The 21065-nt window shown below is 38.5% G+C and overlaps 2 protein-coding genes across 23 annotated transcripts in view; one reads left to right on the forward strand and one right to left on the reverse strand.

Annotated features, from left to right (window-relative positions):
* The window catches only part of CREB1 (cAMP responsive element binding protein 1), a 73413-nt gene extending 65139 nt beyond the window's left edge, over positions 1 to 8274 (forward strand). For 3 of the 4 annotated variants that reach the window (XM_034954946.2, XM_003820808.4, XM_003820807.4), the window contains one exon: positions 1780 to 8274. In XM_034954946.2, coding sequence (XP_034810837.1) covers positions 1780 to 1924 — 145 coding nt within the window. In that variant the 3' untranslated portion in view covers positions 1925 to 8274. The remainder of the gene's footprint in view (positions 1 to 1779) is intronic. The other variant, XR_008624573.1, reaches the window with a different exon arrangement.
* The window catches only part of METTL21A (methyltransferase 21A, HSPA lysine), a 42085-nt gene that overhangs the window by 13799 nt on the left and 7221 nt on the right, over positions 1 to 21065 (reverse strand). For 5 of the 19 annotated variants that reach the window (XM_008974261.5, XM_008974260.6, XM_008974262.6 and 2 more), the window contains one exon: positions 13964 to 15994. The exons of 10 other annotated variants lie outside the window; for them this stretch is intronic. In XM_008974261.5, the coding sequence (XP_008972509.2) occupies positions 15597 to 15994 (398 nt within the window). In that variant the 3' untranslated portion in view covers positions 13964 to 15596. Of the gene's footprint in view, positions 1 to 1876; positions 1981 to 5940; positions 6023 to 13963; positions 15995 to 21065 lie in introns of those variants that run through there. 4 more of the 19 variants (XR_010109409.1, XR_010109410.1, XR_010109408.1 and 1 more) reach the window with 2 other exon arrangements.

The raw sequence follows: 21065 nt of genomic DNA on the forward strand, positions 1-21065 counted from the left end.
CAGGCACCCACCACCATACCCGGCTAATTTTTGTATTTTTAATAGAGATGGAGTTTCACCGTGTTGGCCAGGCTAGTCTTGAACTCCTGACCTCATGATCCACCCGCCTCGGCCTCCCAAAGTGCTGGGATTACAGGCATGAGCCACCGCGCCCGGCCTATATTGAGCATCTTTTTATAGGCCATTTATATATCTCTGGAGAAATCTCTGTTCAAGTCCCTATGCCCATTTTTTAAATTGGGTTATTTTGCTGTTGAGTTCAAAGTTCTTTATATATTCTAGATTTTTTTTTCCCTTTCTTTTGAGACAGCATCTTGCTGTCTCCCAAGCTGTGGTATAGTGGCATGATCATGGCTCACTGCAGCCTCGACCTCCCGGCCTCCAACTTCAGCTTCCTGAGTAGCTGAGACTACAGGCACACACCACCTAACTAATTTTTAATTGAGACAGGGTCTTGGTTTGTCACCCAGGTTGGAATGCAGGTGGCAGGATCACGGCTCACTGCAACCTAAGACCTCCTGGGCTTAAGCAGTCCTCCCACCTCAGCTTCCTGAGCGGCTGGGACTACAGGCGTGTGCCACCACACTTGGCTAAATTTTAAAAAAATTTTTTTTAGAGACAGGGTCTTAATATATTGCCCAGGCTGTTCTTGAACACATGGGTTCAAGAGATTCTCCCACCTCAGCCTCCCAAAGTGCTGGGATTATAGGCGTGAGCCATACACCTTGCCTATTCTAGATCTTAACCCCTTAGCAGATATATGATTTGCAGATATTTCTTCTCATTCTGTAGGTTGTCTTTTCACTATTTATTGTGTCTTTTGATGTGCAGAAGTTTTTTAGTTTGATATAGTCCTATTTGTCTATTTTTGCTTTTGTTACCTCTGCTTTTGGTGTTGTATTTAAGATATCACTGCCAAATCCAATGTCAGAGAGTGTTTTCTTCTAGAAGTTTTATAGTTTTAGGTCTTACGGTTAGGTCTTTGATCTATTTTGAGTTAATATTTGTGTACGACATAAGGTGCGGCCCAACCTCACTCTTTTGCATGTGGATATCCAGGTTTCCCAGCACCATTTGTTGAAGAGACTGTTAGATTTTTTTAAATGCCCTGAAATGATTAGTTTGTAAGATTTTCTATTTAAAGGATTGTTACACATTGAAATTTAGCTTTAATGTTTTCTTAGTTATTGATATGGATAGAATTTCAAGTTTTGCAGGAATTATGCAGAATATGTTAATTAATAGTAAGAGATGTAATTTTTAAGTGGTCATTTAGGTCTTGTTTGTTTATGGAGTTGTTTTTTTGTTTGTTTCTTTGAGACGGAGTCTCACTCTTGTCACTCAGGCTGGAGTGCAGTGGCGCAATCTCAGCTTACTGCAGCCTCTGCCTCCCAGGTTCAAGCGATGCCCATGGCTCAGCCTTCCAAGTAGCTGGGACTACAGGCATGTGCCGCCACACCCTGCTAATTTTTGTGTTTATAGTAGAGAGGGGTTTCATCATGTTGGCCAGGCTGATCTTGGACTCCTGACCTCAGGTGATCCCCCTGCCTTGGCCCCCGAAAGTGCTGGGATTACAGGCGTGAGCCGCCACGCCTGGCCAGATTAAAATTTTAATATAAGGTGATTTCCAAGTAATTCTGTATATCTTTTCCAATGCTTAATATATACTAAAATGTTGGTTGCTGTGAGCTATTTCTTTAAAAAAGAAAAAAAAAGGTAATCCAAAATAAATATGTGGAAATCATTTGCATAATTTTTCCCGTCCTCTTTTGCTTGTAGGGAAGCAGCTCGAGAGTGTCGTAGAAAGAAGAAAGAATATGTGAAATGTTTAGAAAACAGAGTGGCAGTGCTTGAAAATCAAAACAAGACATTGATTGAGGAGCTAAAAGCACTTAAGGACCTTTACTGCCACAAATCAGATTAATTTGGGATTTAAATTTTCACCTGTTAAGGTGGAAAATGGACTGGCTTGGCCACAACCTGAAAGACAAAATAAACATTTTATTTTCTAAACATTTCTTTTTTTCTATGCGCAAAACTGCCTGAAAGCAACTACAGAATTTCATTCATTTGTGCTTTTGCATTAAACTGTGAATGTTCCAACACCTGCCTCCACTTCTCCCCTCAAGAAATTTTCAACGCCAGGAATCATGAAGAGACTTCTGCTTTTCAACCCCCACCCTCCTCAAGAAGTAATAATTTGTTTACTTGTAAATTGATGGGAGAAATGAGGAAAAGAAAATCTTTTTAAAAATGATTTCAAGGTTTGTGCTGAGCTCCTTGATTGCCTTAGGGACAGAATTACCCCAGCCTCTTGAGCTGAAGTAATGTGTGGGCCGCATGCATAAAGTAAGTAAGGTGCAATGAAGAAGTGTTGATTGCCAAATTGACATGTTTTCACATTCTCATTGTGAATTATGTAAAATTGTTAAGAGACATACCCTCTGAAAAAGAACTTTAGCATGGTATTGAAGGAATTAGAAATGAATTTGGAGTGCTTTTTATGTATGTTGTCTTCAATACTGAAAATTTGTCCTTGGTTCTTAAAAGCATTCTGTACTAATACAGCTCTTCCATAGGGCAGTTGTTGCTTCTTAATTCAGTTCTGTATGTGTTCAACATTTTTGAATACATTAAAAGAAGTAACCAACTGAACGAAAAAGCATGGTATTTGAATTTTAAATTAAAGCAAAGTAAATAAAAGTACAAAGCATATTTTAGTTAGTACTAAATTCTTAGTAAAATGCTGATCAGTAAACCAATCCCTTGAGTTATATAACAAGATTTTAAAATAAATGTTATTGTCCTCACCTTCAAAAATATTTATATTGTCACTCATTTACGTAAAAAGATATTTCTAATTTACTGTTGCCCATTGCACTTACATACCACCACCAAGAAAGCCTTCAAGATGTCCAGTAAAGCAAAGTGATATATATTTGTTTATGAAATGTTACATGTAGAAAAATACTGATTTTAAATATTTTCCATATTAACAATTTAACAGAGAATCTCTAGCGAATTTTTTAAATGAAAGAAGTTGTAAGGATATAAAAAGTACAGTGTTAGATGTGCACAAGGAAAGTTATTTTCAGACATATTTGAATGACTGCTGTACTGCAATATTTGGATTGTCATTCTTACAAAACATTTTTTTGTTCTCTTGTAAAAAGAGTAGTTATTAGTTCTGCTTTAGCTTTCCAATATGCTGTATAGCCTTTGTCATTTTATAATTTTAATTCCTGATTAAAACAGTCTGTATTTGTGTATATCATACATTGTTTTCAATACCACTTTTAATTGTTACTCATTTTATTCACTAAGCTCGATAAATCTAAGTTACTCTTAAAAAAAAAAAAAAGACTAAGGTGGATTTTAAAAATTGGAAACTGACATAATGTTAGGTTATAATTTCTCATTTGGAGCCGGGCGCAGTGGCTCACACCTATAATCCCAGCACTTTGGGAGGCCAAGGTGGGTGGGTCACCTGTGGTCAAGAGTTCAAGACCAGCCTGGCCATCATGGTGAAACCCCATCTCTACTAAAAATACAAAAATTAGCCAGGCGTGGTGGCCGGCGCCTGTAATCCCAGCTACTCAGGAGGTTGAGGCAGCAGAATTGCTTGAACCCAGGAGGCAGAGGGTTGCAGTGAGCCGAGATAGCACCATTGCACTCCAGCCTGGGCGACTCCGTCTCAAAAAATAAAAATAAAAAAATGTCTCATTTGGGAAGGAAATTCCTTTTAAAAAAGAGTTGAGACACTTAGAAAACTAATGTTTTATATTTAGTCAAGAGTTATTTAAGAAAGTCAAGCTTGTTTAACAACAAAATATGAAGATTTAAGTGTTAATTGCGGGATCCATTTTAAAATAAGATTTTAAATAACATTTGTAAATGGTATATTTTCGTTTGTAACAAACCATTGTCTTTTTTCAAGGATGAACAGAGTTTATGAAGGAGCATCATTCTAAGAATTAAGTGATGTAGTCTTTATGTTTGGACAGTTCACCAGATTCTCAAGAAGGCTTTCAAACAACTATAAAGTTTGATGTTTGTCCTGCTGAGCTAATGGGGAAAGTTATAGCATAAAAATTGTGTAACCGCATAGATATGTCATTTTTAAAAACTGGTTTAACAGAAATCAAGCAAAGTCACAAATATGTTCACAAGTTGGAATTATTTATTGAGTCAAAATGTCGAATCGAACATTTTGAATGTCGTAAGTGTTATAAATGAAAAATTGCCTGATGTTTAGCAGTTTGTATTCTCTAAAGCTTTTTTTCAAAAGTTCAGGCTTTCTACTTACTGGGAAGTTGGTGGTCCTCTTAGTCCCTGATAAATCAAGGCAATCACATTCATGTGAGCTGGATGAATTTATAAGTTATAAAGACCTTATCCTTCATACCTTGAGGATGATTGCACTGGTTTTGAAGTCAATTACTTAATGATGAGGTGAGAAATGTATCCTGTTGCTAAATCTGTCTTAGACCCTTGGTGAAACTTGAAGATTTCAGTTTATAAAGATAAAATCAAGCATCTTTTGTGCAGTTTTCTTTTTTTAATGCAAGAATGGTGGGGAGGTTTGTTTGTAAGCATGAAACTTTGAGAATCTTTATTAAGAAAATGACATAATTTTTAAAAACCTTGTAGCCAAGAATATATGTGGCCACATTACCAGTAATAAATGTTTTTCTCTTTATATTGGCCAAAAGGGAATAAAAATGTCACCATAGGAATTTGTACATATGCTACTGATTTGCCTAGAAAATAGCAAGTTTGGTATTGCTCACTTTGCAAATATAGGGCCATGTGGCACTTTTATCTATAGACAGATTAACTCTAATAAAAATGAAGTGGGGAGGGGTTTATTTTTGATATATTACTCTTATGAGTTTTCAAGCTTTGATAACGTTTAACTGAAAAGTGGCTTAGAAAGGGCTAGATCCAATGTGTTCATTATTAAATAATTGCTATCAGATACAATTTTAAGTTCATTCTTTTTCAAACCCAAGTACCATATTGGCAACCATAATATTGTCATAGGTGCTCTCTTCATTTAGATATTCTTGGGGGGGGTGGCATTTGTATAATATATGTGTACATATATATATATATACATACAGTATATAATCTAAAGCTCTGAGAGCTCTTAAGTCAGGAATGCTGAGTATTATAGTATATTGAGGTCAGATGAAATTTTACATTTTTGTGTGTTCTGTTGCATCCCTTCTGGTAGTTTCTATGACTGCATTACTCCAGCACTCATGATTGATTTTATCTTCTAATTTTCTTCCAAGTATTTTATTTTTTATTAGTTTTCTTTGGCTTGATACTTTTAAATATGTTACTAGTCACTTGAAAGCCTCTCCCCCAAAAGTATTTGGTTTGTATGCTTTGTCTGTGGCAGCTATAACAGTGGTAAGAACATTTTGAAGATAGCTTTTTAAAGGAACCACTGATTTTTTCAAAAATCATCCTGGGGGAGGAATTTTGGCATTTCATTTGAGCAGGGATTTTGTCAGAAAATGTGTTTTGATGGTAGGTCAGCAGCAGTGCTAGTCTCTGAAAGCACAATACCAGTCAGGCAGCCTATCCCATCAGATGTCATCTGGCTGAAGTTTATCTCTGTCTCTCAGGACAAATCCCTACTATCTTTTTTACCTTTTGGGGTGACATGTGGAATCATACAAAGGCTTAGGAAGAAGTAACATTTGTTTAAACCAGGATGCTTTACTTACTTGAAGTGACTTCAATCTAGATTTCTTTTAATATTTAACAAATTTTTAATTCTATGATCAGCCACAGTCAGCTATTACCATAAATTGGTCTCTGTTTATTTTGAAGATCACGGCTGCTTCATTTTGCAGGATTAAGTAGGGCTAATATATCTTAAAGTTAAGATCTTGAATTAAAGTGAGTTTTAGAAATAGTATTACATACCTTTTCAGTTGTTTTCAAGAGGCTTTATTTTTGTTGCCTTTGTAGCCCTGAAAGCTGTTGGTATATTTTTTCCCTCATGGACCTAATAGAAAAGTTGTATATTTATTTGGATTATATTTACATTCTGTCCTTTGTAAATGTTTGGTGTAACTTGCACTTTTTTAAATGACCCAGTTTGGGTATTAGCAACTTAAGAAATTCCCTCATCAAGTAATTCTCAACTTTTTAGTCTTTCTCCTCTCTTCAAATCATGTGACTTTTTAAATGGAAGTTTTTCATTGATTAAAATATTTTAGCACCTAAAAGCTAGCCTTAAAAACAGCTGTAAAAGAAAAACATCAGGAAATTAGATATGACTAGCCCAGTTAATTAAAAGACAGGCTCAAACCTTGTTTTATTCTTTTTCATCTTGGATGAAGATTGAAGGGAAAATAACTCAAGTGCATAATATTTATTTTCAATTTTTAATGAGACTTTATCCTCATCACAACATTAATACTGTACATAGTATGCCAAAATATCCATTAATTTGTCTAGAATAGTACAAGACTTTTTAAAGCAATTGTCTTCACAGAGACCACATGTAATATACTGAAATATGTTCATTTTTAATGGCTTTGTTAACATCAAAGAAATGCTGCCTAAATTTGATTTCAGATGAGGAAGGAGAAAGTAAAGTGTGCATAGTAAGGCTGTAGGTGAAGAGTTGTGAGATAAATAGTTCACTCAGTTGTACAAAGCACAACTAGAACTTTTTGTTGGGTGGCTTACATACATCTTGAATATTCTTAATGTAATAATGTTGACTATTAAGTTGGCTACACAGTCACTGTATGTACTAGGAACTGGTTTCCTTGACATTCTAGAATCAATGGCTAGGAGAGGCATTAATCTTTGAGGGGCTGAACATATCATGAAGCTGAGTCAGTATGGAAAATTTTCAAATAAACAGGGTGCTGAAGTTCCATCTGTCTCATCTGCTTATGATAAGTTCTTATTGATTAGTGAATGTAGCTTAAGCCTTTGTATGTGTCCTCAGGGGGCAGACCGACTTTAAGAGGGACCAGATAATGTTTGAATGGAGGGATTATATTTCAGGTGTTTTAGCTTGAAATTTATTTTTTAAAAAAAGAAAAATTTAAAAAATATATAAATAAAATAGAACAAAGCCGGTGATGCAAGTTGATATTATAAACAGGCAGTTTTAGCACAGAAAGAAAACACTGACCTGTCTGCATTCTGGTACGGTGGGTGCAGGTCCCAGCTGGGTATGACATGATACATTTTTAATTATTCTCACCAGCAAGTAAAAGGAAAATGAACAATCTTTTGGAATTGTCTTTGAAAAGGATCAAAGAGTAGGAAATTCACATTTGACCTAACATTACTTGCCTATAGAAGTATGGCATTTCCAAGCTTTTGTCTGAGGAGCATCTCAGAGAAGTGAGAGTAAATCTGAGATAGCTTAAAAATTGGTAGGGAGGAAGAAAATCTCTGCAAATAATGATTTTATGTTTGTTGGCCAAGTGAAATGATCTATCATTGTGTTTGGGAGGTTTTATTTTCTTATGTTTTTAAAATTGAATTGGTAAATGCTTTATAGATGTATTTTTATCCAAGTGCCACTCCAATTTGTGTATGTAATAAAATTATTTATATTAAAAGTGGGAAATAATTGTCAACTTTTTTTTGAGTATAGATTTATTAGGGGTGGCAAAGAAGAGTGCTAGTTAGCAGTTTTCCATGTAAAGTTGTCCTTGACTGATTTGTCCACATGTCAGTTGTAACTCCCCCACTCCCTGCAAAAGGAATTATTTCTAACCCAGATGTATCACTTGAAACTTTTTAGAAGCAAAATAATCAGGGAAGTTCCTAGAAAGGTGTTTGGCTTTTTGGTTTTTGAGGATTGGGGTAAAGAAGACTTCCCCCACAACTGTCAGCACAAAACAGGGTATTGATTTTTAACTCTGATGTTTCCATTGGAGTTGAATACTAAATAAATAACTATAATGAGGGAAATACATTTCTAATAAAATTCCCTACATTCTAGAAACATCCCTGTTTTAATTTTTTTATCTAAATCTTTTTGTGCTTTATGTGTAAAGAAAAAAATGTACTGAGTTACAATGCATTTTATTAACACTATGTACATAATAGCTGCTTTGTGTTCAGAATGGTAGCAGTTGCTTTGTATATTAAAGTGATCCTTGTGAATTTGTGAAATATTGTCATAAAGTGCTTTTTCTTACTGTAATCTTTGTGGTATCAACTGTCATAATGCTCTTTTTACACAAACATTTATGTGCAGTCACATAAACATGCTTTTAAAAACTCTGTAAGTCTCTTTTTTGGGGATGGGATCTCTATATTTTGTTGGGGTTTTTTTGCTAGTAGTGTGAAGCCATGTTTTATTGGACTTAAAGTTACAATATATTACAAGCTTGTGTTGGAAGGCAGCAAAACTAATTCAGACAACAACAACATGTCTTCAGTTACTGGATCCCTAATTTTCAGGACAAAACCTGTTTTTCAATAAGATTGAACAGTGCCTATTTGTGGATTTGGAGATGTTACTGTCAAGATGACTAATGGAGACATACGACCAGCTGTGTCTGATGTCATAAAACACGTGTTCACTGAAAGGACAATAAGAATATATACCTTCTCAGGTCCCCTTGCAATTCTAAAACTCTGTGATCATATAAATTGGAAGGAAAGGGGAGGGGATATGGTTAATCTTTGCTTAAGATGTAAGAATAAAAAAGTTATCTCCTATACTATTAACTTCTGAAATAAGTTCTGAGATGAGACATCTGAAAATAAGCAGCTGCATTATTTGTATGTTCTTCACTGCCAAGATGTGTTCAAGCCTGCTATACCTGCCATTGTATTGGAAGGCTTAATGAATTTCATTTATTTTCTGCAACAACGATTACATAATTTATTGCACAAAATGAGACATTTTGAGAGTGATGTTAATTACATGAGGGACAATAGGCATGAACTAGGATTGTTCTAAGCAAATCGGAATCTGGGGTCACCCTGCCACGTTCAGGTGCTTGGACCTTCAGGAAAAGATTGCCCATCTTGTCATTTGACCAGGCACTGAAGTGACAAGACCATCCTTGAGAAGTCACATCCAAAGATAAAATACTGATCCATTTCTAGTTTTAGTGTTTCGCCACTGAAGACTTAACATATGTCTTTTACACTCAGGTTGCAAAACACAGGCCCAAGACAAAACTTAACTTCTCCCCCAAATCTTCCTTCCGCTGGTTTTTCCATCTCGTAAGTGGTGCCACTATCCATCTGTTAAATTGTTTAGGGGAAACCTAGAAAAGCACTACCTTAATCAGTGTTATCCTTCCTCTTAACTGTGCGTCCTAATTTCTCCACATCTTTCTTAAGTGCAGTGACCAAACCGGATGAGAATTCTAACACGGGCCTGACATCAAATGGAAAGGAAGGATAATGTCCAGGAGTTGGAATGCTATCCTTGTTTTTAATTAAGATGCAATTCACATAAATTAACTTTTTAAGTGAACAATTAAGTGGTAGTACATCCACAATGGTGTACAACCACCACTTCTATCTAGCTCCAAAACATTCTCATCACTCCAAAAATAAAGTCCCGTTACTCTCCATTTTCTCCTCCCCCCGCCCTTGTCCCTGGCAACCACCAATCTGCTTCCTGTTTCTTTGGATTTACATCCGGGTATTTCATGTGAGACTCATACACTGTGTATTACTTCTTTGGTCTAGCTTTAACGTGTTGTTGAGGTTGATCCATTGTAACATGTTATCAGTACTTCATTCCTTTTTATAGCTAAGTACACTTTTTATAGTAAGTATGCCATTGTAGATATATACCACAAGTTTATCGATTCATCCAGTTGAGTTGTTTCTACTGTTTGGTTAATGTTCATAGTGCTGTTATGAATGTTCGTGTACAAGTATTTGAGTCCGTGTTTTCAATTATTTGGGGTATATGCCTGGGAGTGGAGTTGCTGGGTCATGTTGAAATCGCACATTTAACTTTTTGAGGAACTGTCAAACTTTCCCTCAGCAGCTGTACCGTTTTACCTTCCACCATTGATGTATGAGGGTTCCAATTTCTCCACACCTTCACCAACACTTATTTTGCCATTTTAAAAATTATAGCCATCCTCATGGGTGTGGTCTCTCATTGTGGTTTTGATTTGCATTTCCCTGATTACTAGTAATGTGGAGCATCTTTTGTTGTCTTTGGCCATCTGCGTATCTTCTTTGAAGAAATGTCTGTTGAGGTCCTTTGTTCATTGAAATTTTGTTGTTGGGTTCTGAGTTCCTTATATATTCTGGGTACTAGGCCCTTATAATATTTTCGCCTATAAGTTTTTGCTTTATAATGTCCTCACTGTTTTCAAACTTACTTTATGTAATATGTACACTTCTAAAAAAAAGAAACATGGAAAAGGGCAAACTGTAAGAAGTAGTTTTTTGTGTTATGTTTTTTGTGACAGTCTGTGCATATATACACAAATATAATGTATGTTCTCTCCTCCTCCCTCTCCCTTTTTTTACACAAAAGGTAGGTACAAACAGTGGTTTATAAACTGCTGCCATTGTACAGATACAGTTTAACCAGTCCTCTTTTGGGGACATTTGGCTGTTTGAAATTTTTTACTGTTACAGATATACAGAGGTTGGTAACTAGGTCTACACAAGTTGTATCTCCAGGATACTGAGAAGTAAAAGTTATTTCTGAATTATGGTTTTCTTCATATTTGGATATTGTTCCCTAATGATTATTAGGTATCTGCTAAGCAATTTTTATTAACTTATGTTGATTACTATTTTTATGTCAAACTTTACAGTCTAGGCATTTTTTTCTGGAATTAAAATTAGAAGTGGCACAGACTTTCATAAGGCTTTCCTTTTCTCATCTCTGTTAATACTGTTTTCTTTCTAATATCCTCAGAAATAACTGTTCTTAGCAAAGAAACAAGTTTTCAATATGCCATCTTTTCTAGTGTTACTAAATTTTTAACCCCTCTGGTTGTAGAAGGAAAGGTGTAACATGATTTTAGAGCAGAAAGCTAACAATTAAATCTTCAAGTTGGGCCGGGGTGCGGGTGGCTCACGCCTGTAATCCCATCACTTTGGGAGGCCGAGGCAGAGGAGGGCAGATGACCTGAGGTCAGGAGTTCGAGACCAGCCTGACCAACATGGTGAAACCTCATCTCTACTAAAAAATACAAAAATTAGCCAGGCATGGTGGCGGGCGCCTGTAATCCCAGCTACTCGGGAGGCTGAGGCAGGAGAATCACTTGAACCCAGGAGGCGGAGGTTGCAGTGAGCCGAGATTGCGCCATTGCACTCCAGCCTGGGCGACAGAGCAAGGCTCCCGTCTCAAAAAAAAAACTTCAAGTTTTAAGGTAAAACAGAGCTAAGGACTGTCCGGTGTCATGCTGTTTATGTCAGTGCTAAGACAGTACAAGTTTCCAGCTTCCCAGAGGAGGGTTCTCTATACTCACTGTACTTACCAATTCATGTTAAAGACCTTGAGAAAGCTACTTCTCTCTAGGTAGAGGTTCTGGGGAGCAGTGAGGTTGTGACTTCGTCTAACACTAACACAAATTACAAGTCTGTTTTACCAACTATTAAGTGAAGTCCTATATCTAGGGCCACTTAACAGTACTGGGGTACATTATATAGTGATTTTTTAAAGTACTTTAAAATTTTATTTTTGTTCATTTTTAAAGAATTGGCAGTAAATGCTTCCCATAAATAGCAATTAAATGGTATTATTATTGGAGGTGAATCTTTTGCATTATGGTAATTTTGTTATTCAGCATATGCCTTGATACTTTAATATCCCTGAGAATTTATTTCTCCCATACCTTCAGCAAGGAGAAATAAAGCACATAAATTAGGCATATGGTAACTCATCTGTAAAGGAATGTGTATTTTTCATGAGTCAGTGTGAACTCCCTTTATGAACAGGGCACCATGTTACCACTTGAAATACAGAATATAAGGTCGGGCCTGGTGGCTCACACCTGTAATCCCTGCACTTTGGGAGGGCGAGGCAGGTCGATCACGAGGTCAAGAGTTCAAGACCAGCCTGCCCAATATAATTAAAACCCCATCTCTACTAAAAATACAAAAAATTAGCTGGGCATGGTGGCAGATGCCTGTAATCCCAGCTACTCAGGAGGCTGAGACAGAAGAATCGCCTGAACCCAGGCAGAGGCTGCAGTGTGCCAAGATCACGCCACTGCACTCCACTCCACCCTGGGTAACAAGCAAAATTCCATCTCAAAAAAAAGAAAGAAAGAAAGAAAACGATATATGGATATATGCTATCATCCTTGCCTTCTAGGAGCATAAATTATATTTGCTAAGATAAAACATTCCAAATAATGTTATTCTGCCCTGAGTTTGCAATCTAGTGTTCAGTTAACAGATAAAAGCATTTTGATCAACTACTATTTGAAGATGGTATCCAGGCCATCTACCATGAACTAAAGCAAGCCACCCTTTAAGTGATAATCTACTTCGAAAACAGCATTCTTTACAGTGGGGTTCCAAGAACCTGGTATCATACATACATTTTAACATAGCATCTTGGCAGCAGTATTTGGTATTAATTGGGGGAAAAATTAGTGATACCACTGGATTATTTAACTGCATAACTTTAAAGAAATTGGGCAATGTGAGTGAGAATCAAGACTTAGTAAAATAGGTTTGGATTAGGTTTCTATCTTTGAGAACAAAACAAGCACACTTAAAATGTACATTTATGGGATAAAATATGTAAGTAAAAAATAAGTCCCAACTTCACTGACATTGGTAGTGGACACTGTGGTGTGCTGCCCAGATACGCGCACGCTCTCTCTTCTCTCTCACACACACCCCACACCTGAAACACTCATTTCCCCAGCTTCCAGGAATGTTGGTGGCTGATGGCTCCCAACTGATTCCCTCTCCAATATTGTCTTCAGCCTCAGGTTATAACCCTTGTATCCACTAGTCCATGCAGGGTCATAAAGGACCATCACCCTGCCTCAATATGGCCTAACTGCAGGACCATCTCAGCTCTAAAGAATTAGCTGAGGACTTCCCCGACTACATCCCAGCCCAATTTCTTCCTCTTTCCCAGTCTGTCTTCTTTCCAAGATCAGAATATTGATCTTGGAAAAAGCATTCCCATATGAACTTTTCACACCCTAATCTCAATCTTTGAGTCTATTTCCCCAAGGAACCTGACCTGCAACAACATTCTAAGTCCAAAGCCAAGAAAATCACTTGATTTTCACTTGGACAACCCAACTATTTCTGATGATTTTTTTTTTTCTTGCCTGTGCTTCTAATTTGTAGGGCAAGGGAAAAAAACTGCCTTCAAATTTTTCTGATTCCTAATGTTTTATGAAAACAGAAAACAACCCAATAACAGCTTACCTCATTTGGTAGATCACCCAGGGATATTATTGAAGCTCCCCACCTCTAACCCACCCTGCCCCATCCACGTTAACTTCCATCTCCAAAGTTAATGAATCTTAAAGAAACTGAACTCTGCCGGGCGCGGTGGCTCATGCCTGTAATCCCAGCACATTGGGAGGCTGAGACAGGTGGATCATGAGGAGATCGAGACCACCCTGGCTAACACGGTGAAACCCCATCTCTATTAAAAATACAAAAAATTAGCCGGACCGTGGTGGCAGGCACCTGTAGTCCCAGCTACTCGGGAGGCTGAGGCAGGAGAATGGCGTGAACACGGGAGGCGGAGCTTGCAGTGAGCTGAGATCGTGCCCCGCACTCCAGCCTGGGTGACAGAGCGAATATGCATTCCCAATAACATACCTAAGTGGGACTGGCTTGTCATTATGGTGTTGGTGATACTGCCAGGCTTTATTTTGTTTTAAACAATCTTTCATATTCATGGTGCAGTACTGACATTTTATGGATTCAGTAAGCTATGGATATTTCCATTTCATGTGTATTAGAATTGTGTTGAACTGGTATATCACAGAATGCTCACAACTTTTAATCCATCTTTATTAAAGTGAAACTACTACTTCAATATATGCAGAAAACAACATATTGGATATTTTCACCTCTGGGATAAAGGTTCAAAAGGAAGAGAACGTCCTGTTTTTAAGATTTTATAAAAGAAATCTATCTCTAGTACCAAATACCATATTGAGATTATAATATTCTTGCAGTCTAAATTTAAGCTATTGTTTAAACTTTTGCATTGTAAAAAGAAAAGTTCATGTGTGTGTGTGAGATGTCAAAGTGTATCATAGATAATCCTAAAACAATATAACAATCATTTAACCCAAAGTCAATGCCCTTTAAATGGAATATATCTTTTTCATTATTTGGTTATGAAATATACAGAAGGTACTGGGGAAGCAACAATGGAAGAGGCAGAAGCATTCTTGGCCCTCAAGGAGCTTACACTCTACAGGGCAATACTAACACTGAATGAGCAATTACAAGTCCAATACAAAAGGAGCTTATTTGTAGGAAGCTAACCTCTCAGTCAGGGATGAGATTTAAAACTTTTAATGTCATCCTATGCGTTGTTAAGGAAGCAGGGAAAGCTTGGGAAAGAACTGCTTTAAGACATTTGAGCAAGGGTAAAACAGAAGGGGAAAACCTCAGCTCTTGACTTGAAATAGAAAACCTATTCAAGATTTCAGGTGCTTTTTTTTTTTTTTTTTTTTTTTTTTTTTTTTGAGATGGAGTCTCGCTCTTGTCCCCCCCAGGCTGGAGTACAATGGTGCAATCTCAGCTCACTGCAACCTCTGCCTCCCAGGTTCAAGCGATTCTCCTGCCTCAGCCTCCTGAGTAGCTGGGATTACAGGCGCCTGACACCACGCCCGGCTAATTTTTGTATTTTTAGTAGAGATGGGGTTTCACCATGTTGGCCAGGCTGGTCTTGAACTCCTGACCTCAGGTGATCTGCCCGCCTCGGCCTCCCAAAGTGGTGGGATTACAGGCATGAGCCACCGCATCTGGCCAGATTTCAGGTGCTTTTAAAAAGTAACTGAAATTTTATTTTTACTTAATTCCTTTATTTATATATATATATACCTGAAATTAAGGCAAAAAGCATGATATGAGACCCAAAAAAGCTCATATCCTACTCAACTAAAAGTGTTTAGGACCTAAACAGGGCAAAAGATTTAAATAGCACTAACAGCTCAAGGAATGTATAGGTTAAACCTTTTGTTTTACATCCAGAAAATTAGAAAACTCGGCTAAACATTGTATATATCAGAAGGTTTTAAAAATAATTTGTAAGATTTAATCTTACCAAAGAAAGCTTACTCATTTAAAGACTTCTTTATACCGGCCCTTCATATCATCAGTGGAAACTGTTTATTAAAAGGGAGGAGTATGGGATACACAAATAGCATAAATCGAAATCTCACACTTAATCCTTTAATGTTAATTGCATTTCAGACTGAGTAAAGTCTGACTAAAAATCACAGTAATGGGACAAAGCACTGCTTTGTTTTAAAACTGCACATGTGCTTTCTCCCCTGAGAACCTTTGGCTTAGACTTTTTGTACAGTAAGACATTTCATTAAATATGGTTAGATTTGCAGTCTAAGACCTTAAGTGACACACTCAATGACAACATTCTTATAAATTATAGCCAATTATAAGTCCTCCTTCTGGTTTCTCTTCTGTGCTTCGTAAATATGTACATCTTTTTCAGGATCGTAGTGAACCTTTCTCACAGTAAATTGCCTCTCCAGCATTGCTAAAAAGTTGTTATCCCGTTCATAGCGAATTCGGCATGCTAAAAGAATCACAGAGTGATTGCTACAGAGATGTTCCAGTGTTTGAAGAAGATCTGTGAATGTTTCTTCTAAATATATGATATCAGCACCAAGTATCAGGTCAAATTCTCCACGAGAAAAACTCCCCAAATTTTGTCCCCAAGTCAGCTCCTTAACAACAGTTTTGGGTTGGATATGAGGAGGTAAGTTGGCTTGAACGTTTGATTTAAGAAATTCTAATGCTACTTTTCGATCCGTGATAGTCACATGAGCACCTACAATGTGGAACAAAGAAAAAGTGATGTGTACATCAGTACAATTCTGTTAGGTAGAGAGGGGGTCAAGTTAAATGTAGAGTGTCTCTTAAATATTGCATCTGATATGCAGAATATCAATCACACCTTTCATGGACAGCTGCAATAGAAAAATGACTCACAGCTCCTTTTGCATTAACTACTGGTAGAAGTGACTCTTGATTTGCCTCTATGACATACCTGCTATTTGCTAAAATTGTGCCTATAAATTGCAGAATTGGCTGGGTGTGGTGGCTCATGCCTTTAATCCCAGCACTTTGGGAGGCCAAAGCGGGTGGATCACCTGAGGTCAGGAGTTGGAGACCAGCCTGGCCAACATGGCCAACTAAAAATACAAAATTAGCCAGGCATGGTGGCGGGCACCTGTAATCCCAGCTACTCGGGAGGCTGAGGCAGGGGAATCACTTAAACCTGGGAGGCAGAGGTTGCAGTGAGCTGAGATCTCGCCACTGCACTCCAGCCTGGGTGACAAGAGCAAAACTCCATCTCAAAAAAAAGTAGAATTAATCAGTGACACGGCTGATGCTTCTGAATTCTGCCAACAGAGCTGGCCCATACTTTATTCATTGGGTCATTATCTTTAAGTCAGTTGGCCGCAGGCTAAAATGGAATCCAAGAATGAAATATCTGGGAGCAGGCCAGGTATGGTGGCTCAGGCCTGTAATCCCAGCACTTAGGGAGGCTGAGGTGGGAGAAGCCCTTGAGCCCAGGAGTTCAAGACCAGCCTGGGTAACACAGGGAGACTCCATCTCTACAAATAATTTTTTTTAATTAAGCACAGTGCACACCTGTGGTCTTAACTACTCAGGAGGCGGAGGTGGGATATCATGTGAGTGTGGGAGATCGAGGCTGCAGTGAACTGTTATTGTGCCTGGGCAACAGAGCAACACCCAGTCTCAAAAAAAAACAAATATCTGGGAGCAGACTATTATTGCAAAGATGACAAGATACCAAAAACAGAGAAAGGCTGTTTTGTAAGGTTACAGTTTAAAAAAGAATCATGGAAGAAATAAATTGGCTACTAAGAAATCCCAGTCCACTTCTCCTTAGGCTGTTATGAAGCAGCCAACTTACATGTTTTACATATTTCTTGAAAAATTGTAAGCTTAAAAATTACTTAATTTTATTAATGTAGGTTAAAATGCTTGTTCTTAATGCTAAGTTTCTACACACAGTGTAGGAAAATTAAACTGTTTCTTATGGGTTGTTGACAAAAAGATCCTTTTTTTTGAACCAATGTGGGTAAGAGAAGACCTTAAGGTGGAGCAAGCACATAAGGTCAGGTCGGATCCACCTCATCTACGTTGTAGGAAAGATATAATATGTGTAGTACTCTTTACTTCTGACCCCAGAAATTCTGAAATTTAAAATTATGTTTCAATCTTTCATAAAATTCTTTCCATTTGCATCCTTCTTCAGTTTGTAATCTTCATAGGTAATCTTCCCACAGGATTCCAGACTAGTTGCAATAAGCACTATTTCAGTGGCAGCTGATACTCAGTGTTTCTTATCTTGACACATAAGTTAGGGCAGTAATTCAATTTGACATTTACAGTCCTAGTATGAGATACTGATGAAAATGCTCAAGTTGTAGATTTTACAAGCCTGAACCTACCACTTTGACCATTCGTTGCTAGACAGTGTGTTGCCCAGTGGATAGATTTCAATGACAGTTTTCATCTTTTCTGAAAATAAAAATTGCAGACAGCCAGGCCGAGTAGCTCAACCTGTAATCCAGCACTTTGGGAGGTCGAGGCAGGAGCATCACTTGAGCCCAGGAGTTCAAGACCAGCCCTGACAACATAGAGAGATCCCATCTCCACAAAAAAATAAAAAAATTAGCCAGGCGTGGTGGCACTATTCAGGAGGCTGAGTGGGAGGATCACTGGAGCCCAGGAGGTCAAGGCTGCACTTAAAAGAACAACTTTAGGCCAGGCGTGGTGGCTCATGCCTGTAATCCCAGCACTTTGGGAGGCCGAGGCAGGTGGATCATGAGGTCAAGAGATCGAGACTATCCTGGCCAACATGGTCTCTACTAAAACTACAAAAATTAGCTGGGCATGGTGGCACATGCCTGTAGTCCCAGCTACTCAGGAGGCTGAGGCAGGAAAATTGCTTGAACCTAGGAGGTGGAGGTTGCAGTGAGCCGAGATCATACCACTGCACTCCAGCCTGGCAACAGAGTGAGACTCCGTCTAAAAAAAAAAAGAAAAAAAAAGGAAAGAAAAGAACAACTTTAACTTACCACTTAAAGAACAAGTATTTTCACTTACATTACTGTCATACAATTCAGTAATTTTTCAGTGATTATATATGTATTACATAAACACATATAGATTGGCTGCTTCATAACAGCCTAAGGAGAGGTGGACTGGGATTTCTTAATAGCCAATGTCTCTCTTCTATGATTGTTTTTTTTCCCCAAACATACAGAGAGGGTTTTGCCATGTTGTCCAGGCTGGCCTCCAACCCCTGGGCTCAAGCAATCCACCCATCTTGGCCTCCCAAAGTGCTGGGATTACAGGCGTGAGCTACTGTACTCAGCCCTATTATTCTTTTTTAAAATTTTAACCTCACGAAACAGGCTTTCCCTATTTTTGGTATTTTGTCATGTGAGCAATGAGCCATGGTCATGCCACTGCACTCCAGCCTGGGCAACAGAGCGAGACCCTATCCCTTTAAAAAAAAAAAATGCAGACAGCCTTTTCCAAGGTTTGAGTTAGAACTGTATCTCTGAATTTCTTAACAGTACACAGAGCACTCTGCAGGCAATATTGGAGTGACTGAGTCATCTGCACATCACCTCAGTATTCATTTTACCAGCTCATAGATAAAGGCCTTCTCTAATGCCTGTCCCAGGCATTTCAAAGGCTACTTCTAACCTGGTAGGTATTCCAGAAGTCTGAATAGGATCTTAATGTCAGTTGACCACCCCCTGTAATTCCACACATATCTGAATGACTACCATCAGCCATGGAACAGAAACCTCTCCCCTCATACAACTTACATTCAAGTGAGAGATAGGCAGTAAGATGTTTTTTAAAAAAACAGAATATCCGGCTGGGTGCGGTGACTCACGCCTGTAATCTCAGCACTTTGGGAGGCCAAGGCGGGTGGATCACCTGAGGTCAGGAGTTCGAGACCAGCCTGGCCAACATGATGAAACCCTGTCTCTACTAAAATTACAAAAAATTAGCCAGGCGTGGTGGCAGGCGCCTGTAATCCCAGCTACTCAAGAGGCTGAGGCAGGAGAATCGCTTGAACCCGGGAGGCAGAGGTTGCAGTGAAGATCGCCCCACTGCACTCCAGCCTGGGCGACAAGAGCGAAACTCCCATCTCAAAAGAAAAAATACAGTGAAACCCAGCAGCAGCATTTCCTTCAGCCCCACTCAGCCACAGAGGCACAGACCAGGGACAGTGGAAGGCTGCAGTTAACCTGGCTTGTTTTGAAGCAAGGAAAGGCAGGGAGTTGGTGTCAACCGTACATGAAGATGGTGATAAAATGACTGCCTGTGAGATTTATGCTGGGTAAGGAGGGTGAGACAGTATTTAGTTCAGAAAAGACTAGTGGAGACTGACCCAATAGGACAACACAGTATGCTGTCCATTAGTAATGGGAAAAGAATGTATAAACATGTGTCATCACTTTTCGTTTTAGTTTTATAACACCTTATTTATGCAAACATTCGAGCACATACTATGTGCTAGAGATACAAAGATGAGGAAGAAAGTCCTTACCCACAGCTCAAAAGTCTCATGTGGGAGAGACACATAAACACAGTTGTGATGCAGTGTGGGAAGAAAAATAATAGAAACATGAGTGTGCGCAGGAAATCATGAGGTCACAAAGGAGAAATTCTTTCAAGAGGAGCAGAGGTCAAAGAAAAATTCCCAAAGGAAGGGAAATCTGAGCTTATGCTTAAAAGATGAGGCATGAACCAAGGAAAAGGTGTGAAGAAAGGGCATCCAAGGCAGATGGGACAGGCCAGAGCAGGATGTGTGTCCCAGGAACTTCATGCACTCCAATCTTGCTGAGAAAAAGTGAGGCTGAAGAGTCAGGCAGGATGCGATAACAAAGCCTTACTAAGAAGCCTGGGATTTAGCCTGCAGGCAGGCAGTGGGAAGGCAAACAAGTGTTCAAGCACAGGTCATGCCATCAATTTTGCATTTTAGATGGGCCACTCTGACAGCTATTGAGAAAATAGGTTTAAAAAGACGAAACAGAGGCAGATAGGCCAGGTGGAAGAGTGATGTGATCATGCAGGCAGGTGACAGATGATGAGAGCTCAAGCCAGGCAGTGGGAGTGGATAGAGAGAGACAGATCCAGGAAATAGTTAAAAGATGGAATCAGTGGGACTCCAAGGGGTAGGGGAGGTAGACGGGGAGTCAAGGAGTTGGGTGGGGGCGGTGACTACTTAGAAGGCGATGCCAACTCAGAATAAAGGAGGAAGAACAAGTTTAGAAAGAAAAGAGTTTGGCTTTAAGCAGATACCATTTGAGGTGCTGGGAAATAGCCAGGTATAGATATCCAGCTTTCAGTTAAACACACAAGCCATAAGTTCAGCTGAGATTTGCACTCGAATTACAGGAAAATCAAAGACAGTATCTTCCTGAGCATTATATTTCAAGACAGTGGTCCCCAGGCTTGGCTGGGCATCAAATCACATGGGAAACTTAAACTTCAGATTCCCTGACCCCGTCCCAATTTACAGAATCCTCCTATCTTCAAGATGGGGTGTTTTTATTCTATGGATACAGCAGTTCCCTCTTATCTGCAAGGGATACGTTCCAATACCCCCAGTGGATGCCTGAAACCACAGATAGTAACAAACCCTGTATATAAGGTGCTTTTTCCAATATGTATATACCTATGGTAAAGTTTAATTTCTACAATAGGCACAGTAAGAGATAAATAATAAAACAAAATAATTATAACAATATACCATAATAAAAGTTATGGGTGGATCACAAGGTCAGGAGTTCAAGACCAGCCTGGCCAAAATGTTGAAACCCCATCTCTATTAAAAATAC

The sequence above is a fragment of the Pan paniscus genome, chromosome 13 (assembly GCF_029289425.2).
Source record: "Pan paniscus chromosome 13, NHGRI_mPanPan1-v2.0_pri, whole genome shotgun sequence".
Classification (NCBI taxonomy): domain Eukaryota; kingdom Metazoa; phylum Chordata; class Mammalia; order Primates; family Hominidae; genus Pan; species Pan paniscus.